At 39.4% G+C, this 19,257-nt stretch overlaps 2 protein-coding genes across 4 annotated transcripts; one reads left to right on the top strand and one right to left on the bottom strand.

The window, feature by feature from the left end:
- Positions 1-4,924: 4,924 nt before the first annotated feature.
- Positions 4,925-15,237, bottom strand: LOC111269329 (endoribonuclease Dicer). The gene is made up of 8 exons (XM_022848823.2): positions 14,605-15,237; positions 13,173-13,296; positions 12,772-12,907; positions 11,581-12,446; positions 7,926-11,312; positions 7,553-7,808; positions 6,651-6,936; positions 4,925-6,218 (listed from the first exon to the last, which is right to left on the bottom strand). Exons 1-8 carry the CDS (start codon positions 14,937-14,939, stop codon positions 5,594-5,596), a joined length of 6,015 nt encoding a protein of 2,004 aa, XP_022704558.1. The 5' UTR covers positions 14,940-15,237; the 3' UTR covers positions 4,925-5,593.
- Positions 15,238-15,338: 101 nt separating this feature from the next.
- Positions 15,339-18,409, top strand: RpS10b (Ribosomal protein S10b). Of its 3 annotated transcripts, none has more exons than XM_022848831.2 (3): positions 15,339-15,426; positions 17,192-17,252; positions 17,898-18,409. In XM_022848831.2, the coding sequence occupies exons 2-3, from the start codon at positions 17,202-17,204 to the stop codon at positions 18,306-18,308; spliced, it is 462 nt and encodes a 153-aa protein (XP_022704566.1). In that variant the 5' UTR covers positions 15,339-15,426; positions 17,192-17,201; the 3' UTR covers positions 18,309-18,409. The 3 variants fall into 3 exon arrangements, with proteins under 3 accessions (XP_022704566.1, XP_022704564.1, XP_022704567.1); XM_022848829.2 differs by lacking the exon at positions 15,339-15,426 and adding an exon at positions 16,764-16,840; XM_022848832.2 differs by lacking the exon at positions 15,339-15,426 and adding an exon at positions 16,884-16,936.
- The last annotated feature ends 848 nt before the right edge of the window (positions 18,410-19,257 follow it).

Raw genomic sequence — 19,257 nt, 5'->3', positions numbered from 1 at the left:
GTTTAAGTACGTAAAAAGTCATATATTTCAATAACAAACAAAAGTTAAATTTTCCGCATTTTGTTAGGCATTTGCTATTCTCTCACTTATATTCTACGTTGTCCTTAGTCTCGTCTACCAAAAGACAATGTGTACCAAGACATTTTCACATCAATTTCTTTAACGCAGTTAGGTTTTCCAAGTCGTCTTCTAAGATGAGGTTTCGGCCGAAGCACTTTTTAAATCTGTGGCTCACTTCGCCCTCAAGACTGTAAGTCGTTGGCAAACGAAATAAGTATTACATGTATTGTGCCTATTTTGCCTTTGACTTATATGATGGAAGCTACCTTCAATTTCCCAGTACCACTGAATCAAAATGTCAAATCTTTTCAAAATCTATATCACACCACACTGCGGCCCGACCAGTATGACTATCAGTACGCTTTTTTCATGCTACAGCTTCCGTGTTCGGAAGCATTCCATAAGTCTAGTCCAGAAGTATAACCTTAAAAATTGTAAAAAAAAAACATTTTATTGAGTGTATAATTTTTTCAGTTTATCAATTGTAGCGCGCTTGCTTTCGTTACCATCTTGCATTTTTGAAACCATACTGAGAAAGAAATTACAACTTCATTACAACTTTAAAGCTTTGCCGATGCTTGGATGTTGGACATGACCACGTGACTTCCAATAACACCATATGTAGTAAACTGCTACACGATGTTAAGCAGAAAGATTCGTAGCGATGTGGTCTAAAGGTACCACGCTTTAGTAATTTCTGTTAGAAACGACAATGCGTAAAAATGCACTATACATGGTACTAATGGCGCTACCAAAAGACTCGTGTAGGTTTCGCGCACCATCTCGCGAGAGTAGCGATACTCTAGCGATAGCGTCAGATAGCAATACATATAAGTTCTATCTGATACATTGATCTTAACTCAATATTTAGGAACGACTGAATCTACTATATTCGGGCGTGTTTACATGACATGTACTTGGTTATCCATCTCCCGGACGAATAACTCGCCAATAAGCACGATTTATGAAGCAGGTACAGCATCCATACTAACCTTTACCATCCGCTGGCCGTCAGTGAGCGGTTGGTCACTAACTTCGTAACATTAACGCATCCCAGTCAGAATAAGGTCAGAGGGCAACGAGCAATGCTGTGTAGCTATGTATCGCATACACAATGTATAGCGGACGTACAACCAGATTTGTTGTTCTCTCATTGGGATGGTTCTGCTTATTTTCCTGCAATTCGATGGAGTCTATCAGCAAATATACCGTTAACTGCAGGCGCCGTTCTTTGCCCTCATTGGAACGCTTTTAAAGAATTGTAAAGAACACTACCTTTGCCGTTATTTCTGTCACCACAACTGTTCCAACAGCTTAAAGTACTAAAACTATTAAAACGTATCTTATAGTTAATTAGTTGAAATTGTAGTTGTTATAAAACGAAAGGCTTTTGGTGAGAGGCCCATTGCATTCGTGAAGAGAATGGATATGGTAGTTCGCTAATGTGTTTTCTCAATGAGTAAGCATTCAATTAAGCATTAAAAATAGCAATTAATTATATAGTTCTTCAGAAGCATGTCTTGCAAATGTTCTATTAAAGAGCTCAGCATGATTAAAACCCTAACCTTTTTTCCGGATAATGCACCGCAATTAAAGTTCAGCATCAACGTGAATGTGTGCTAGTTATCATTTGAGCCGATTCTAGTAACTTCAAATTTCTATCTTGGCATCTTCGTATTTTTGCATAACATAGCGAAGTTACAATTCTAACGACGAAACAGACAATGACCTTAATTATACCTGGTGAAAGTCGGAGTTGTTCGCACAATGTCGTAACTGTGCTACCAGATTTTTGCGTGAAGATCTCGCAATCAGTTTTCAAAATTCAAAAATGTATCTCACTATGTACGTGAAATAGTAGTCCGGATTTTATGGCAGTGTCTGGCTTAGACAACGTCAGTTACTAACTGAAACTAAACTGTTCGGGAATGATATCCATAAGGAAACTATAATGTTCAAAGGCCTTGATTTTGCAACTGACAATATATTCCAAAGAAATAGGTAACACATATACAACACAATGTACTCTTTACGATGCACAAACAAAAAAGATCGTAATTTTTGTATTTCCGAGCACCTCATATGTATGAATGGTGAATACGTTTCAAGGTTCATTTAACTTTGTTTGAGCAAAACCCATTGGTTACATGAAAATTCCTTGCCAGGCTTAAGATCAATAGAAGCCCAATGCGTAGTTACTTTTCACCAAATTCAGTCAGTTCGCTAAGAACAGGCACGTCGCAGTTAGATGTGAGTTCTATCAAAATTAATTGTGGAGACCGCGAAGTAGATCTATCGAAGTCATTCAAACACCCAACATATAATTATTGGCACTACCACCAAAGTCCAATTACCAGTGATCTACCTAAAACAACTGCCTGTGAATTGTCTGCAATGGTCATCGCCTTAACGTTGATCAGTTGCTGCCCAGGATGCCCGAAAATTATAACCAGTATAACACTTTGTTGGTCACTAGATAGTTCTTTTTGTACCGAAGACAAAACGAGTCAAAAGTGTTACATTTTCTAATAAACGAAAAAAGAATATCATGATAGTGAAATATACGTATGCTTATTCGCACTAATTTCGCAAATATCTATATTTTTAACTTTAATTAAAGTGTAAATAAAATAGAAATTGACTGTTGGCGAATGAAACCTTTGCAGTATGTTAAAGCTATAGTCAACGAATTTCTTAATCGGTAGAGGAAGCTTTATGGTGCATAGCCTATAACTTCATAACAAAAGGTTCATTAATTTAGTTTTTACTTTGACGAGAAAAACCGATTCAGTTGTGATAGATTCGTTCACAAAAAAGCGCCAACCAATGTTCAACTCTATTATCGGCTTTCGTTAGCCACCTATAGACTTAAACTGACATGGCCATTTGCTCAGCCGTCTTGGAGTCCATCCACTTAATTTTTATCGCAATTTAATTGCCAAGAAACATAAAGCAGACTTTTTTTAGGGCGTTCCTAAGATGTACAAGCCGTAATTCATTCTCTATGTTTCGACTTTTAAGTCCGGTATCGCCGCTAAGCATTTTATTAGACGCCTCGCTTCTAGCACGAAACCACGTGTGCCTATGTCTGGGTTCAACCCTATACCACAATTTGTGAAATTTCAGCATTCATATTTAATGAACGTAATGGCAAAACATCATGCGAAAAAGTCAGATGTTGCTTAAGCATTTGAATGGAATATTTAAAATAGAATTTATTATTGTTCCTTGTCGTAAGGTTAAATTTGGGCAGTAAATCTCGTACATAACATTATTTATTAAAAAAAAATTATTCTCATTTTAAACAAGCCTTCAGGTCGCTGGCCCTATATTCGAAAGCCACGGCATGTATCTGAACAAGAAAGACGCGCATTTTGAAGAAGGTTTTCATACATGAACCAGAAACTCCGTGTTCTCCACAAAACTGTACATGGCCACACTAGCCTGGATCCGGCATTTTGAATAAATATGGGCGTAAAGGTTTTATGCTTCTCCCAAAAGTAATACATGAGTATTTTCTTAAAGTTATGTAGTATTAGCTACACGATACTCACTTGCAAAGTACATATAATAATAATAATAACAATAATAATTCTGTTTCTTGGGAATTGTTTTACCAGTAGAATAACCAAGGAATTCGACTTGTGATCAATGCGTAAAAAGAATGTTGGTTGGGATCCTTAACTCATGCTCGTTCTGCCCAAACACGGCCGATGTCATGTCAGCCCAGCCCAACATTGTCATTACAAGCAGGACTCTTAAACTGTAGGTAACACATAGCTAAGCTTAATCCAGTAATTTCAAACTCAATAACAGAAGGTGCAATTATTCGATGATAATAATATCACGGAATCCATATCTGTAACTCGTCGGCAATCGAATCCGTCGACTGGTTTTCCTTTGTTTTAAAGGTTTCGGGCGCAGCCACGGCAGGTCTTACAAGCTTCATGTCGAAGCGGTTTCTTCTATCGTTTCTTCTCATATCCCCCCCCCCCCCCGGCACATACGCAGAGCACAGCTCTATTAGTTGAACTATTTACATAAGCACTATGTACTAACACGTGTAGTGTTATATTTAATTGACTCATTTATGAGTGCATGCTTTATATATTTATATAAAATATATATATATATTTCTTATTTACATAAGAAAACAATAGCGAATTATATACAGGAAGGATTATGCGTGTTGTTATAAATTGATCATTATGTGAAAGATTTTAACAGTTCAAGCAAACTGGGTTTCCAAGTAAACGTACTGGCAGGTCGCAGCGTACAGCTTTGAGGAAATCCAAAGTCCTTACCGCGCAGCATTAAGCGTCCATTCCTAATTCAATTTTTAGTCCCTACGGACAAAATTGGCTTTGCATCCCAGAGTTACATTACTATATATATATATATATATGTTTCACTGTCGACTCTTTCGAACATTTGCTTCGTTTAAATAGGGAAATCGGACCGTATAATATATATATACATATATGGTTTCCAAAGAAAATGAAAGTCGGTTGTGAAACACTTTTGCTCCCTTCTCCTATGTTATTATTTTCAATAAGCTTTTAGTTATACTATTCTGTTCGATAAATACTACGTATTATACTGAGCACCGGGCGTATTTTTATAAGTACCATCACTATTCAGTAATTGATGATCTGTTTTCACGGCAATTTCGTGTTCAAACATTCGTAAAGCTGTACGTGGAGACCGTAACTATATTTATGGTGGGCAAACTGCACGCTGTGGCAATATAAGAAGTTTACACCTTTTAGAAATTACTGGGCCTTAGGTATGTCTCTACTGAACTCTGTAAGTCATATTTGTGGGAACCCATCCCTGCACAATAAATAACGAACATGCCAATGACTATGATGTAAATTGTGTCTCTTTATTATTAGAGTCAATTATTGTTTCATCAGTAAGTCCCTGTGAACTCATGTTTAACCGGTCTATTCTGCATAGAGGTCAATACATCCTTCACCTATATCCGATATCGTCAATATTTACAGCATAATCATTTGTTCACAGGAATCCTTTTTCAAGCTGCGAGTTGCCTTGGATTATATTTAATTCTACTGATGATGATACATTATTACGCTCAAACGCGGTCCAGTGTTTTACGTACCCAAATGGCATGCTACCACATTTCTCTATATCTGGTCATGCATGACTGGTTAGCGATTCATCATTCCACTATATATCCGTCACGTAAAACTCGCGGTATACAAAACCTTACATGGACATGCTATTATCACCCATCATTGTTAAACATCTATAATCCCCAAAAACGATGTCTTTAGGTGTGATCAATACTGCTCAATCTCTGCGGCAAGATCTCTTCTCATGAAAACCTCTGGAGTTAAGCTATCTGAACTCTACCAAACCGGTTTTCGATCTCGACAAAACGTATCGATCAATTGATTTTGTTATCTTCAGTGATTCCTTTATAAGGGCGTCAGCAGAATCATACAATAACATAAAGTTGACTTAAATTAACTGTATCACAAGCGATCTGTACCCCCTGCCTTCTTCACTTCTATATGTTTTTGGTGTAGCTACTGCTTTCGTCTGGACCTTTAAGCACTCTAAGAGCCCGCTTTGCTGCTGTACACTTAGCAATCCGCTTATTACGACCAATGCCTATAAAACTTCCCCTGCCGAATACCTCAACTCGAACTCGTATCTTTCCATTTAAAGTTAGTTCAGCCCTTTCGAACTTCGCTGTTTGTGGTTCGCGTTCAAGAAGTTCACGGATCGGCGATTTAGGCACGTGCTTTGAGAAATAGGCGATCTCTGGTGCCATCATTTTCAGGTAGACATTCCAGACGGCGTCAAGAGATAAGCCAGAATCAAGATAGATGGCTCCGGCAACGGACTCAAAAATGTCTCCCAAAGCCTTCGGCACCTCAATCTCTTCGGCTTCTTCACATTCGTCCTCACCGAGGTAATACTTTTCAAAATACTGAGCACCGCTGAGATGTTTCTTTGTGTTCACAAAGCGATGAATAAGATTAAAAAGACGGGGCGAAAGATTGAGAAAGTATTTATGAAATTCGTATTTGACTGCCAGCGCCGCAAAGAAAGTATTATTAACTAGAGCTGAACGCAGGTCGGTCAATGCACCTGGGCTGTGTTGCGCACAAGGATCCTCATATAAGTACCTGAAACGGCCAAAACATGTATTTGTTGTTATTACTAATAATATCCTACGAGATTTTACAGACTTGATTTTCGCATTTTTCGTTTATGGAGTGGATAGTTGACATGCAGTCTTCGAGACACGAGGAGAAACACGTAGCGCTAATTCGATTTAAAAACTGCTATTGAATTGTCTGAAATAATCGCCTCTGCAAAAATATCGAACTTGAAAAGCATCTCAGAATAAGGTGGGCTCGAACATGGAAGTCAAGCCTCACTATCAAAAACGGCGGCTGAGTCTTCAATTTGATAACTAGTGAAATAAGCATTAATTCCGCTGATGTGTTGAGTCCAATGAGAATAGTATAAATACTATAGCTTCTATTTTTTTTTTTAACTGTCATTCAAATACCAGACAAGTAACAGTTAAAAAATGTGGGTAAATCTAAATCTACCTTGTTATTAGGTAGTCTAGAACTGCATCTCCTAGGAACTCGAGCCGCTGATAGCAGTCTGTTAGTGTATTATAGTGGTAAGAGGCATGAGTAAAAGCCTGTAGGAGAAATCCCTTGTTGCGAAAACGGTAACCGATCTTCTCCTCGAATGATTGATGCCCATTCAGAAGTCGATCAAGAAGACGTTCGTCGTACGAAGACGGTAACGGTGACGGGACTTCAGCAAATTGTGAACGGATCTCATCGCATGGCCTCATAGTTGGAAGAGTGTGTTCCAGTGTATTCCCTGCATAGTCAAATATAGAAAGAACGTTATTATCATAATATATACTACTATCCTATGCCATTCAGGTTTTAAAACTCCCTAATCAATTCCGTATAACCCAACATATTTATATTGTTTAGATTCAACAAGGGTATAGTAATAAACAAAAAGTAAATTCTCTTAACTGGAGGTAAAACCGATCCATAGCGATGTGCACGGCTTTGTTTGCCTATAAGTATACCAACGTAGCTGAAAGGATCTCCATAAGACTATAAAAAATTCAATTTATATAAGTTGGAGAATATTTTATAAATCGTTGGTCACTGTAGCAAGTATAGTTCATTAGAAGAATGGCGATATTAGCAAATAAGCCCCACGTTATGTGTATGCTTCATGAATCCCATTGTTAGGTTTCTTTTATCTGGAAAATCGATAGAAAATCGAAAAAAAGTATTGGAAAATCGAAGAAGTTATTTTTTCTATCTGGTACAACTTTTTCTCATTTCATATTTACATGTAATTTGTAGTACAGGAAATCCGGTCACATCCGCAGTATGGAAAAGCGTTCACATATCCGCGGATTGGCGGTACTACTGATACATAAGGCTTGTGTATTCCACCAATATATGACACTTACCGGGGCCATTTTGTGCTCTGTTTGCCTCATTTCCACTTTCGTTAGAATTCGGTGTTTTGGATACGGGTAGCACCCTAAGGCCCATCCAGGTCATGAACTCAAGGGTGCGTCGCCTTCCGCAAGACACCAGGTAGGCCCCAATTAAGGCTTCAACGCAGTCAGCTATGCTTTTGTCGGGAATCGAATGGTGGGTCAACAGTGAGTACGGAACGAACTCGTCTGTAGTAACTCCGTTCCCATCAGCGTTTGCTCCCTCCTAAAACGAGTTAGATTTATAGTACACTTAGGAACTGTTCTTTGCTATATGATGACGGTTATTCGAATGTGACATAACTCCTTTTTTTGGAAACCAAAAAACGTGAGTTTTACTTGCCTTAAACTGTCCCAAGTTGCAGTGGTTGTTCGGCATGCCTGCGTCCAGAACAGCCTTCTCAAGTCCTTCCGGAATGCAGAATCCAGGCGGTAGCCAATTATCGGATGGGTCAAATTTGGTAGCGACCATCCGTCCGGCAAAACCTTTGTCACGTCCTAATCTGTATAGGTTTACATTAGAGATCTGTTTAGAGCGAAGGAAGCTTAGCTTGCCTTCGTGTACCCCTGGATACGCACAGTACATATAATTAGTAACGGCATACTTTAGAAACGAGTCTCCCACGGTCTCGAGCCGCTCAAGATTTACCCCATCATTGGCATTAGACATTGTTAGAGCTTGCAAGATAATAGCAGGGCTTGGACCGACGGTTTCGACATCTTCGTCAAAATGGATTGGGCGTAGTTCAGATGGAGCTTCCTCCATTTCATCACGACCTTGAAGTAATTCTCCAAAAACGACTTCATTGCTCACATAGTGATCTTCGATAAGGCCGTTCGAGTCATCGTTTATATCGAATTCAGACGGCGCCTCCATATAGTTTAGGGCGCGTTTAATAAGCGGCAATGTTGAAAAATTTATCCCCATTTTTCCTCCCTTGCAGACCTGAATCTGCAGTCCTAGTAGGTCCTCGCAAACGTCAGCAGCATCTGTGTGCATACCTTCAAGGGGCTTTGTCTGCTGGAGGTTGCTGCACGGTGAAAGCCATAACGAGTTGTACTCGACATCCTCTTTGCCGCCTCCCTGTTTATCTGGTAATGGTACATCATCAGGATTTTGCATATCTTCAAGCAAACTCTCTTCGTCCGCACTATCGTAAATATCCTCATCCCGTTGACGAACAAGCGCCTCGGAAAGTCCATTAATGTTGAACATTCCAGGTGCCGAAATGTAACCCAGACCAGGCAAACCGTCTATGCTAACAAACTCGGTTTCATAGTCCATGTGCCATTCTTGTTCGGTCTCGAATTGGGATGGTGACCCCACCCTAACTCTAGTTTCATCTACACCTGGAATCGGTTTCCAATCAAAATTTGGTCGAGTAAACTCAACGTCCCGCAGTTCGGCCTCAAGAAGTTCTTCGTCATTGGGGATATTGACTTTTGACGGGTCGAAAGTATCTATTACAAGCTCTCCTGCGGGAGTTAGTTCAACGCCTTCTTTACGAAGCCCTCCGATGAATGGTTTTCGAATCTCAGCAATCTTTTCTTCGCTAACTGGCTCTCGGGCTGGTTTTTGAGCAGCAGCTGCGATTTCTTTGTTCGCTGCGTCTTCCAATACTTCGGATAAAGTCCAACCAAAATTGAGAGCTTCCCATTTAAAACCAGCGGGTAACTCTGCCGTTCCAATATTAACCTCTCGAACAATTCGTAGCCGTATCTCGTTCGACAAAAGGAGATAGTTCATTCTGTACAGAATACATGGCAGACATACCACCTTTTTCCAGAGTGATGCAGGGAATGGGTGTACCAGACACAGCTCCGGAATAAGTATCTGCTTTTGTTGAAGATTTTCCCTTTTTGCTTTTCGGGTTTCTTCGCTACTGGCGGGTAAAGTTATTCCTTTTCTGTTGACGTACCGCGGAGTGAGAAGATTTAGTCTAGCAGATGTGTGGTCAACGTCGAGAAGCGGCTGTGTTTTGTTACAGACATTGATGTTATACTTGTAACGATAATATTCGTCAAATGTTGCAATTGTGCTGTCCGGAAAACCACTCATCGGACTTAAATCATCGCAAATTTGAGCCACGTAAAAAAACTGTGGTTTGTCAATGTTTCGGTACCATGGCATCACCACTGCATCAGCAAACAGCTCCCTGTTAAATACGAATTTTTTTCTCAATTCCTCTTCAATTTTTTGAGGTTTAAAATCCCTTTGCAAGTAAATTTCTTTTACAAAGTCCCATTCAACCGATTGACCAGTTATAGGTACGACAAGGAAGCCACACTCTGCATTTTTAAGGTCGAACTTCATGGGGAACTTTTCCAGCCGAAGAACATCACGGAATACATACAGATGAAAAAACTCAGCCATTTTCCGCTGCTCGTTTGATGTTTTAACAGTATCACAGATTTCCTCAATTTCTACCAGCACCTCACCTGAGCGTGTATAGATCGGAAAGGGGCATAAGGCCGGTAATCTCGTGCTGGATACTAAGCCAAACCCGCGAGGAGTTTCTGCCGGATCATATATTTCTCTGGCTCTGGCATTCTGCTCATCGGGAATTGCGCATACTAGTTTCATCGACATCTTATACAAATAAAATCGGTTCGTTGTCACATCACCTTTAAATGTGTCAGCCACCTCTTTATAGTAATATTGCCTACGTTTAGTTGTGCCTGGTCTCGGCGCACCCTGTGGGACGATTTCGTTAAGTGGCGCCACTTGATCCTCTAATTGTGCCTTGAGCGAGTCTTTGCCTAACGGTGCCAGGTGATCGTCGATGTCTTTTGCTTTGTGAAGCATCTCGACGGCTTTTAAGGCCACTGCCTGTTTCGCCAGAACGGGTGATGACATTGCTTCCCCAACGATCAGCTCTTTCAGCGGACAGTTGACCGGCAATCGCAAAGTACACTGGAATCTATTACCGTCCAATTGACTGATACTAAATATGGGGGCCAACTTTGTTAACGAATCCGACGGCAGGCGCGCACAGTAGCGATTCACTATAGGGATTGCATTCGACAGAGTTGCCATAAGACACTCGCCCTTCTTCGACGGTTGATAGAACCGCTCCTTATCGGCTGGCGACGCGCCTTCGTCTCCCTCGATCGTGATGTCATCACGATGACTTCGTTCCAGCATGAGTTGCTCCATTTTTCTATAGTCACTAAACAAATGAGTGAATTTGGCCGTTTCATACTGTGATAACATGATAAAATATCGAGCGCATTTCGACGACGCTTTAGCTTTCGCTTTGCACACAATGTAACTTTTGTAACTTTCCGGCGGATCAAATCGAACTACGAGGTTACAGTGAGGCAGCTCGAGGGTGTCTTCAGTAGCCGTCGTCGTGATCAACAGGTTGTACTCCCGAAAACGGAACTTTTGCAACACTTCTTCCTGTCGAGTGAGGCCAGCGGCGACAAGTTTTGGATCGTCGCCGTCAAGCGTTGTTTGGCCGATGATGAAGTTGGACTTGACGAAAGCAAGTTTGGGCATTGTTTTAGCTATAGCTTGTAACCATTTGTTGACCACAAGCGCAGTGATTCGGTGCCGTACTATGACCAGTCCACAAAGGGCGGTAGGGTCCTCGTGCCAGGGCACATAGTGAGGACGTGTCTTCTTTCCTTCACGGTCTTCTGAGGGCTGCGTCGGCAGCATTTTCGGCTCCGTATACAGCCCAACCGCTTCAAGGAACGTCACCAATTTGTCAGGGTGCCTAGCACCCTGAAACAGTAAAAGAACAACAGAAACTAATTATTGATTAATGTATACGACAAAAAAATATACCTAAACGTGATCATTGTATTTGATACTGGTCTAAAGGAACGTTAGAGGAGTTATGCGATTAAAGGTATGATATTTAAACACCTCAATACGAAAGATAAGAATTTGTTCAAAGTATTCGTCATGCAAAATACAGATGACTTCATTAAATCATTCTATGCGTAGCTTATCAGTAAACTCTAGAATAAATAAAGGATCAGTACGATACCGGATTCAAAGGATCGAATTTCGTCTTCGTAACAAGGTTCCGGCACAGTGCATGAAGTTGCTGTAGAAACGTGTGCACAATTTGTAAGGTGGTCATCGATATCTGGATATCTTGTAGCCATTCGATGTTGTCAATAGAGCGGGACACCTCAACTAAAAATTCCTGTGCTGCTTCAGCAGCACACCAGGGTCCCAACGTGATGAAAATATACGCTAGTTCCATAGGGTAACGCATCGCCTCTTGGATGACCTCCGAGTGGTTTCCTTTGGCTTTCATGAACAGTTCGAGGAAATCCAAGCTATCTTCAATTAACTTCAATGCCAAATCATACTCTGGATGACTCTCATAGTATATCCCATATTCTAATACTTTTTCTATAGGTTTTGGTCCATACTTCGATAGGACAGTTAGTTCATTACAAACCGTAGCTGTAGCCTGCCAAGTCTTTTCGAGACGTTGAATTCGAGCTCGTGCCGTATCGGCACTTCCTACACCGCTCAACGCGCTGGTCAACCCTACAACGTGCAACCTACGATCGGTAACGAAATCGACCAGCGTCTTCATTGGGTCAAGGTTCTGAACTGGAAATCTTGTCTGTTTTGTCGTCGGGTCTTCTGCAGTATCGTCTTGCAACAGAACGTCGCATTTGTCTAGTACAACAGTTAAAATTTGTACAAACGCTGGTAAATAGCAAATTGCTGCGGCAAGTGTGAGAATAACACCACAGCTTTGTAAAGATGTAGTCATCGTATTAACGTCTTTTTCTTTTTCTAAGAAACAGCATGGCAGATCAGTGTAATCCTCAATCCACAAGCGCGTAGTTCCCAATTCTTCAGAGTTCTTACAAACAATTAGGACCTTCTTTGCTGAAAACAAATCATGTGTAACCGGTAGGTACCCTGATGAATTTGGGCTGAATCGAAGCGTGGGACAATACAAATGAAGTATTTAACTGCTTTTGCTGCTCAGTTGATCTCTATTTTAATCTGCTCTGACGATAATACTATTAAGCATTACGTATTAAACATTACTGCATTTACTGAAATAAAAATGGGTTTAATAGAGGTTGATAGTCTGTCAAATCGCGGTCTTTAAGAGTTAGACTTATATATGTTATATCTAGACGTAGTTCTAATTGCTCCATTGCTGATAAATATTTTCAAAAGGATGAAGTTAACGTAGCCAACTTACAAGTGCATGAAATAGGACGAATTTGATACGCAAGTTCTTTGAGGAGATTCACTATAAGATAAGCCTTGTCCTGACCACTGACGAAGATCACCCTATTCCCAGCCGATGTGTTTCTTGCTTCACTCACTAACTCAACCTGTGAATTTCAAATCAAAAACAGAGTTACTTCTCACATTCATAGCACCATATAATTATTTTATGCCATGTCTTTACTATCTATTGTATTTATAAAACGGATTTAGAACGAAGATCATAATTATAAACTTTTTTATCTGCAATTAAATTCTTCGTTGTGAATTTTACCGAATAACCATTACTGGAAAGGTCCTGATAAACAGATTCGAGAAGATATCGTCATTTTTCAAACAACAGTATCTAATGAAAACTTCGCTGAATTATACCTGAAAGTCAAGTGGTGTGAAGTACTTTTTCTGAGCATTCTCCAAGAGAACATTTTGGCGGGCCCGAAGCTGGGCCACACCCGGTCGACGCCATGCTGGGCTTGTTCCACCGCCTTTAGGAGCCCTGTCAAACCCAAAGTTAGAAAATGAATATATATGAAAATTTAACGTTAGTCATAATGCATAATTAATTAGTGCTTCCTGATAATGTGAATCTGAATACAAAATAGGTTGCCTAAGATAGTTGATTTAAACTTCACGCCTGTTAAAATGTCGACTTAAGTAAGGTAAAATTAAATAAAGTGATCCATTTATACAATTACAAAAACGTTGAAAAACATCTGCCGTGTCCTTGTTGTGGAGGTACAAGTTTTTCATTGACGACATCGCTACTTCAGTCTCAAAGAACTTCTTTTTACAAACATTTTAATACGGTTCCATAAAGTACCATAAAGAGTTGACATACGAAAAAAGCATGCATGCTATCTGCATGCCGTAGTAAGACAAAAAATGAAAGAAATTAATGAGCTCCATACAATCTCTCTCAATTTCTGCCAGATCGTAATTTCGATTCAAGTTCAATGTTTTTTAAACGAACAAAACTAGCAGGAGTTTAATAAAATGGAGTATTTAATAATCGGGTGTAAATTCTTGTGTATATAGATTTTCTGTACATCTTCAATATCCAAAAAAATTCTAGTCACTTCTTTTTTGTCCATTTGAAACACCTGCTCAATACTGAATGTCTTTCTATTAGTCTACTTTCTTTTTAAGTCGGACACGAACCGCGCTCATTCTTCCAATTCTCAAAAATTGTTATCTCAGTATAATATTGAAAAAAATAATATACTGGTACACAATAGAGGAGTGTGGTCATTAGCCAATTATTTTAACGGAAAGTGAGAAGAGCATGAACACGTCAACCAGCTCCGCTAACGCGCATAGTTAGTAACTACAAATAATTAAACAGCAAACTTTTGTTTTATTCTGTGCCTAATTTATTTTATTACTTGTGGCAGCCTGAGTGAGATTAGGGTGGCTTGTATTACGTTGTTGAAAAATGATACTTAAATGAGGAATCTTACTTTTAGTACACGCAATGTAAAATCATTATTATTGATATTGTAAAACTAACTGAGTCATATACTCCTACATCAAAGTGTTTTATTTTGTTCATGTGATGGTACTAAAGTTGCCACAGTCAATAATCTGCAAAAATCGCCGAGTTTCGCTAATAGACTTTTCTAGTAGTAGATTTGGCGGACCTATCTAAACAAACTGAAAATCATCGATCACATTCTAAATAGAGGCAATGTCAGTTACCGGCGGTCAGAGCCCTCTGTTAAATGACAGATGTATAGAAAGTACCATTATACTACGCAATATTCGTTATTGCTACTTGTATACGCATGCAATATTTATATTGCCGCACCTCGGCATGATGTTGCCTTTCGTCGCCTGTTTTTTTGTCCCCCGATATTTTTCACACTTGACAATGAGTAGTTCACTTTGCCGTCGTCGATATAACGACTGCTCTTTCAACGCAAATAACAGTACTTGTCCTCTGGGCAAGAGACAAGGGTCTTTTTGGCCACAAAAACAACAATAACACACTCCGATTGAGTATATTTTGCCATCAAGAGATGGCGGTAACACATATACCCCTTGTTGCTTTCTTGTCTTGTATTTTGTTCGTCCAAATCGCGTTATAACCAATGTATACACCAATAGTAATGTTTCAGTTTTTATCCATATATTTCCGTGCATTCATTACAATATAGCACAGCATAGTAGATCGTAGAAAGTACCGCGCTTTGCAGGCTTCTTTATCGCCACCATGCGACAATTATCAAGTTAATGGATGCAGCACTGTGTCATGGTAACTGATGGTTTTGAGTTTATTCATCCTTCTCACCAACTATAATTGATCGCATCGTCTGTCGTGGCGGTCATGAAGCTGCTTACTGCGGGCTGATTGGGGTGCACTGTGTTGCCCACGTTCGGTGGAGCCGACAGCTCCCATTTGGTCTTCCCTCTCTCGTTACATCGAACTTGCCCAGCCGCACAGCTGTGGCGACTGCACCAGTTGTAAACAAACTGATTACGCGCTATCGACACTACACTTAGGGATACGAAAGGCATTTGACGCGATTACAGGGTATAAAAAATACACTCATTGCGTTTTGAGCAGTCAGCGGTGCAAAGGGGCACACGACAAGTAATTTGTCTGTTTTTACTTCTTGACAAACTTGCGGTAAGTAAACAAGACAGCCCAGTGGGCTAATATAAAGGTATGTTATAAAAAAAGGTATATATAAGTTATAAAAGCAGTAACCAGCTGTAACCAGTAAACGTGAACGATCATGACCAAAACATAAAAATACGAACAAATTTTGAGAAAATATACATACCAAGTAATTTTCTTTTGATTGCCTTTCAACGCCTTCAAATAGTTCATCTAAGAAGACCTAGTCTAATAATAATAATAATAATAATGATGATGATATATTTCCTAGACGTTTGATAACGGCACTACATCATGTTAGACTCCTTCACAAACTAACGAAACGATATATTCGCTTCATAACTTTTCGTATGAGGTTATGGAAGCCCTTATGTGATTCAGCCGATTTATTGCTGAAATGGTAAAGCGTTCTTGGTATGAGCAAAGCATGCTTCTTGGTCACCACAACAATAGTGAGGATATTTCTCTATTTACAGAAATCTCGATCTCACTGTTTACATTGCTTTCAGTTAATGAACCATACACAAAAAAAGGAAATAGTCCGTAAAGGTTCATTTTAGGACCTCACTTATGCACATACGGTTGCTAGGTCCTATGCTTCCAAACACGACCGCAAATGCTTATATAAATAAATTATACCAATCCATTTAGCAACATACACAAGAAATAGACAGACGCCGATACCATTTGCAATGCCATTTCATAGGTTTGTAGAACTCCACTTGAATACGGCATGGCTTACCACGGTTAGACCCTCTAATTGGTGCAGGCCTTTGATGCTATACGGAAGAGGTGATTCCGACGATTTGTTCACGCAGTGAGAATAGCTGAAAATGTTAGGCAAACCCCATCCATTGTTGAATAGTAAAATAGGCATAGGTAAGTTATGCGAAAGATATCTGTAGCAGTATCTAAGTGTTTCGAGGTGCTCGAACAATTATAAGTAGGCCAATCTGATTTACGTTCGAAAATTCAGTCTGGCATGGGCTGCTCTTGAAGTACAAAACAAATCCTGAAAGGTTCAACTGAAATTGGTAGAAATTTTTATTGAAATTGGTAAAACGTTTAATTAAAATCCAGCATGTGTGAACATATACGCAAAAGAGTGTTAGCAAATAATTCACGAAAAATCTACAACATTTGCAATTTCGGAATATGGCACGCCTTCTGGAACTCTAGTCATTTATGTCTGTAATGATTTTCACAGGCAGTTCGAGCAACAAAACTAATGAGAGAAAATATGTTTCTTTTTTGAGACCTCGGCTTGCGCTAATTGAACTCAAATTTAGCGCCACCAAATTCCCAGTCGCCTCAGGTAAACAAACACAAAGGTTACGGTGGCGACAATGTTTTCCTCTAAAAACGTCTGCAATCCCAACGTCTTTTTTGTGTCGACCATTTTTGCAGCGAGTTGCGTTGCTAGGTTTGTAATTCAAAATCCATTTAAATCATCTGAATTTAAACAAAATGTGTTGTTAAGTTGTGCTTGAGTGCTTCATAAAGCATCATCGAATTGATTGTGAGCTAATTTTTGATCAGGAAGTTTTATAAAAAGGGCGTTTTTCAAACCATCGGACACTACCGGTTTGTTGCACGGGGTTGCACACATTATGTTGCAGTGGTCATTCGAATATGAGACCGAAAATTCACTAAGATCAGATGTGAACGTGGCCTAATATAATATTTGCGTTTATCATCTCTGTGAGTATACTACTTAAATAACTTTCTGTGATTTCTGACATTGGTACTTACGATGCGATAATTTGTTTTATAGAACCGCCAAGATGCTTATGCCCAAGAAGAACACGATCGCCATCTACGATCGCCTGTTTCAGGTAACGAAGGTCGATAGTACTTATGTGCCAATCGTCTTTTGTACGTAATAAGAATTCGTGTCGTCCCCTCCGAAGACCTTGAAGAGCTAAATTTAAATTTGGTATTATAGATTTATCGTTTTTAAAAACTAAATATGATCGTCTAACGTGATTAGCAAGGATATTTAAGATTCCGATCATCAATGTTAGGCAAATGTCCGAATCTTTTAAACTAGCGTTGTCTGTAACAGCGCCTAGATAGCATGTGTTCTATTAGGAAATTTGTTGCTGACATTTTCGTTATAAGAAGCCATGATTTCCAAAAATATATTTCGTACACTTATTTGCATGTACTTAACATGAAGGCCGTAGCAACTGCTAGAGAGTAGCCACTGCGTTAAAACAGACTGGAGCTAACCCACGAGTTCAGTATCAGTAGACTGACCTTGGCGTCAAATGCTCCCAGAGAAAAATGGTTATTCGGTGGATTGTTCGGCTTTTTTTTAGCTGAAGGATCGTTATATATTTCCGACATGCTTCCAAGACGAAAAATGTAGAAATAGCTCAGCCATAGTGGCCTGCATAGGTTTGCTGAATGCGATAGCTGAGTGATTCCGCCATATCTTGAATGCAAAAAAAACTTAATTTTTTAATCATCTTTTTAAGGATGGCGTGATGGTTGCTGAAAAGGACTTCCAGCTTCAGTCGCACCCCGAACTTGAAGGAGTGCCGAATCTGCAAGTCATCAAGGCCTGTCAATCATTGAAATCTCGTAACTATGTTACCGAGCAATTTGCGTGGCGCCATTACTACTGGTATTTAACGAACGAGGGTACTGTATTCTTACGGGACTACTTACATATCCCGTCGGAGTGTGTGCCGGCAACTCTCTTGAAGAAGGTCAAGGCTGAGGATACCGGATCTCGTCGTTCTGCTGGCCCCCGTACTACTGAGGGCAAAGATGAGCGTGATGCATATCGACATGCCCCTCAGACGGACGAGAAGAAGGATGTTGGGGCCGGAGAGGGCGAATTCCAGTTCCGTGGTGGATTCGGCCGTGGTAAAACCGCGCAGTGAATGACTTCAACCGTTGATGTATGGCCGTGGTAATTGTCGTGCTGTGAAATGCTGAAATAAAAGTATGTCACAACCTTTTCAAGGTGTGGCGTAAAAAAGTATTTTTCAATTTTGTGTGTTACAGAATATAGTATAGACGCAACGCTAGCCGTGGATAACGAGATCAGTCTGAGTGTTGTGGCAATAATAGAACCTTAAATTTAGCATGATCTAACTACGACTGAAGGAAGCAACATTCATTAGCAGAATTGATCCAAATTCCTCCTTTTTTTCAGAAACTAAACTTCCGCTGATCGCAAATGTATAAAGTTGACTCTTTTAAATATATTTTTGGATTTTAAATTTTGAATAAACCAAAACCGAGTAAACTTAAAACATTCCTAAACTATTTAATAAACATGAAAATCTTACGTGAGACAGTAATTTTTAGTGTAAATATTCTTTATTTAAAAGCGGGTACCGGTCTACGGATATACTAACTAACATTTCAATTATCGATTGGGAATTTGTTGCGAATGCAAGACGACAAACGTATAAACTTACCACCGTCTTTATTGATAAAGAATTGCAAAATAGGAATAGAAAGCCAGGTTTCGACTTTTCTCGACAAAGTTTTGTCTCTGAATTAATATTGTTCTGAAGTTGTTAGTTAAGATTGGGTGATGGAAACAGGTAAACAGTAAAGTATTAAAAAACTCAGATATCCGTTTCAATGGTCGATCCAAGGGCTTATGCAAACTGTACATGATAATTAAATACATTTATAGTGACACCTACTCGTAACGAATTTATGCGCAAAGCAATAACAAAGGGATTCAGACATCGGTAAATGTTGGGATTTTATTTTCCTCTATTAATTGCTACTTTCCGATTTGCTAAATTACATGCAAAAAAAAAAATATATATATATTTTTTTTTGTATTTTACATGTAATTTAGCAAGTATATAT

The sequence above is a fragment of the Varroa jacobsoni genome, unplaced genomic scaffold (genome assembly GCF_002532875.2).
Source record: "Varroa jacobsoni isolate VJ856 unplaced genomic scaffold, vjacob_1.0 scaffold_1378, whole genome shotgun sequence".
Classification (NCBI taxonomy): Eukaryota; Metazoa; Arthropoda; class Arachnida; order Mesostigmata; family Varroidae; genus Varroa; species Varroa jacobsoni.
Note: the sequence above shows the minus strand (reverse complement) of the source record. Positions and strands in the feature narration are given on the sequence as shown.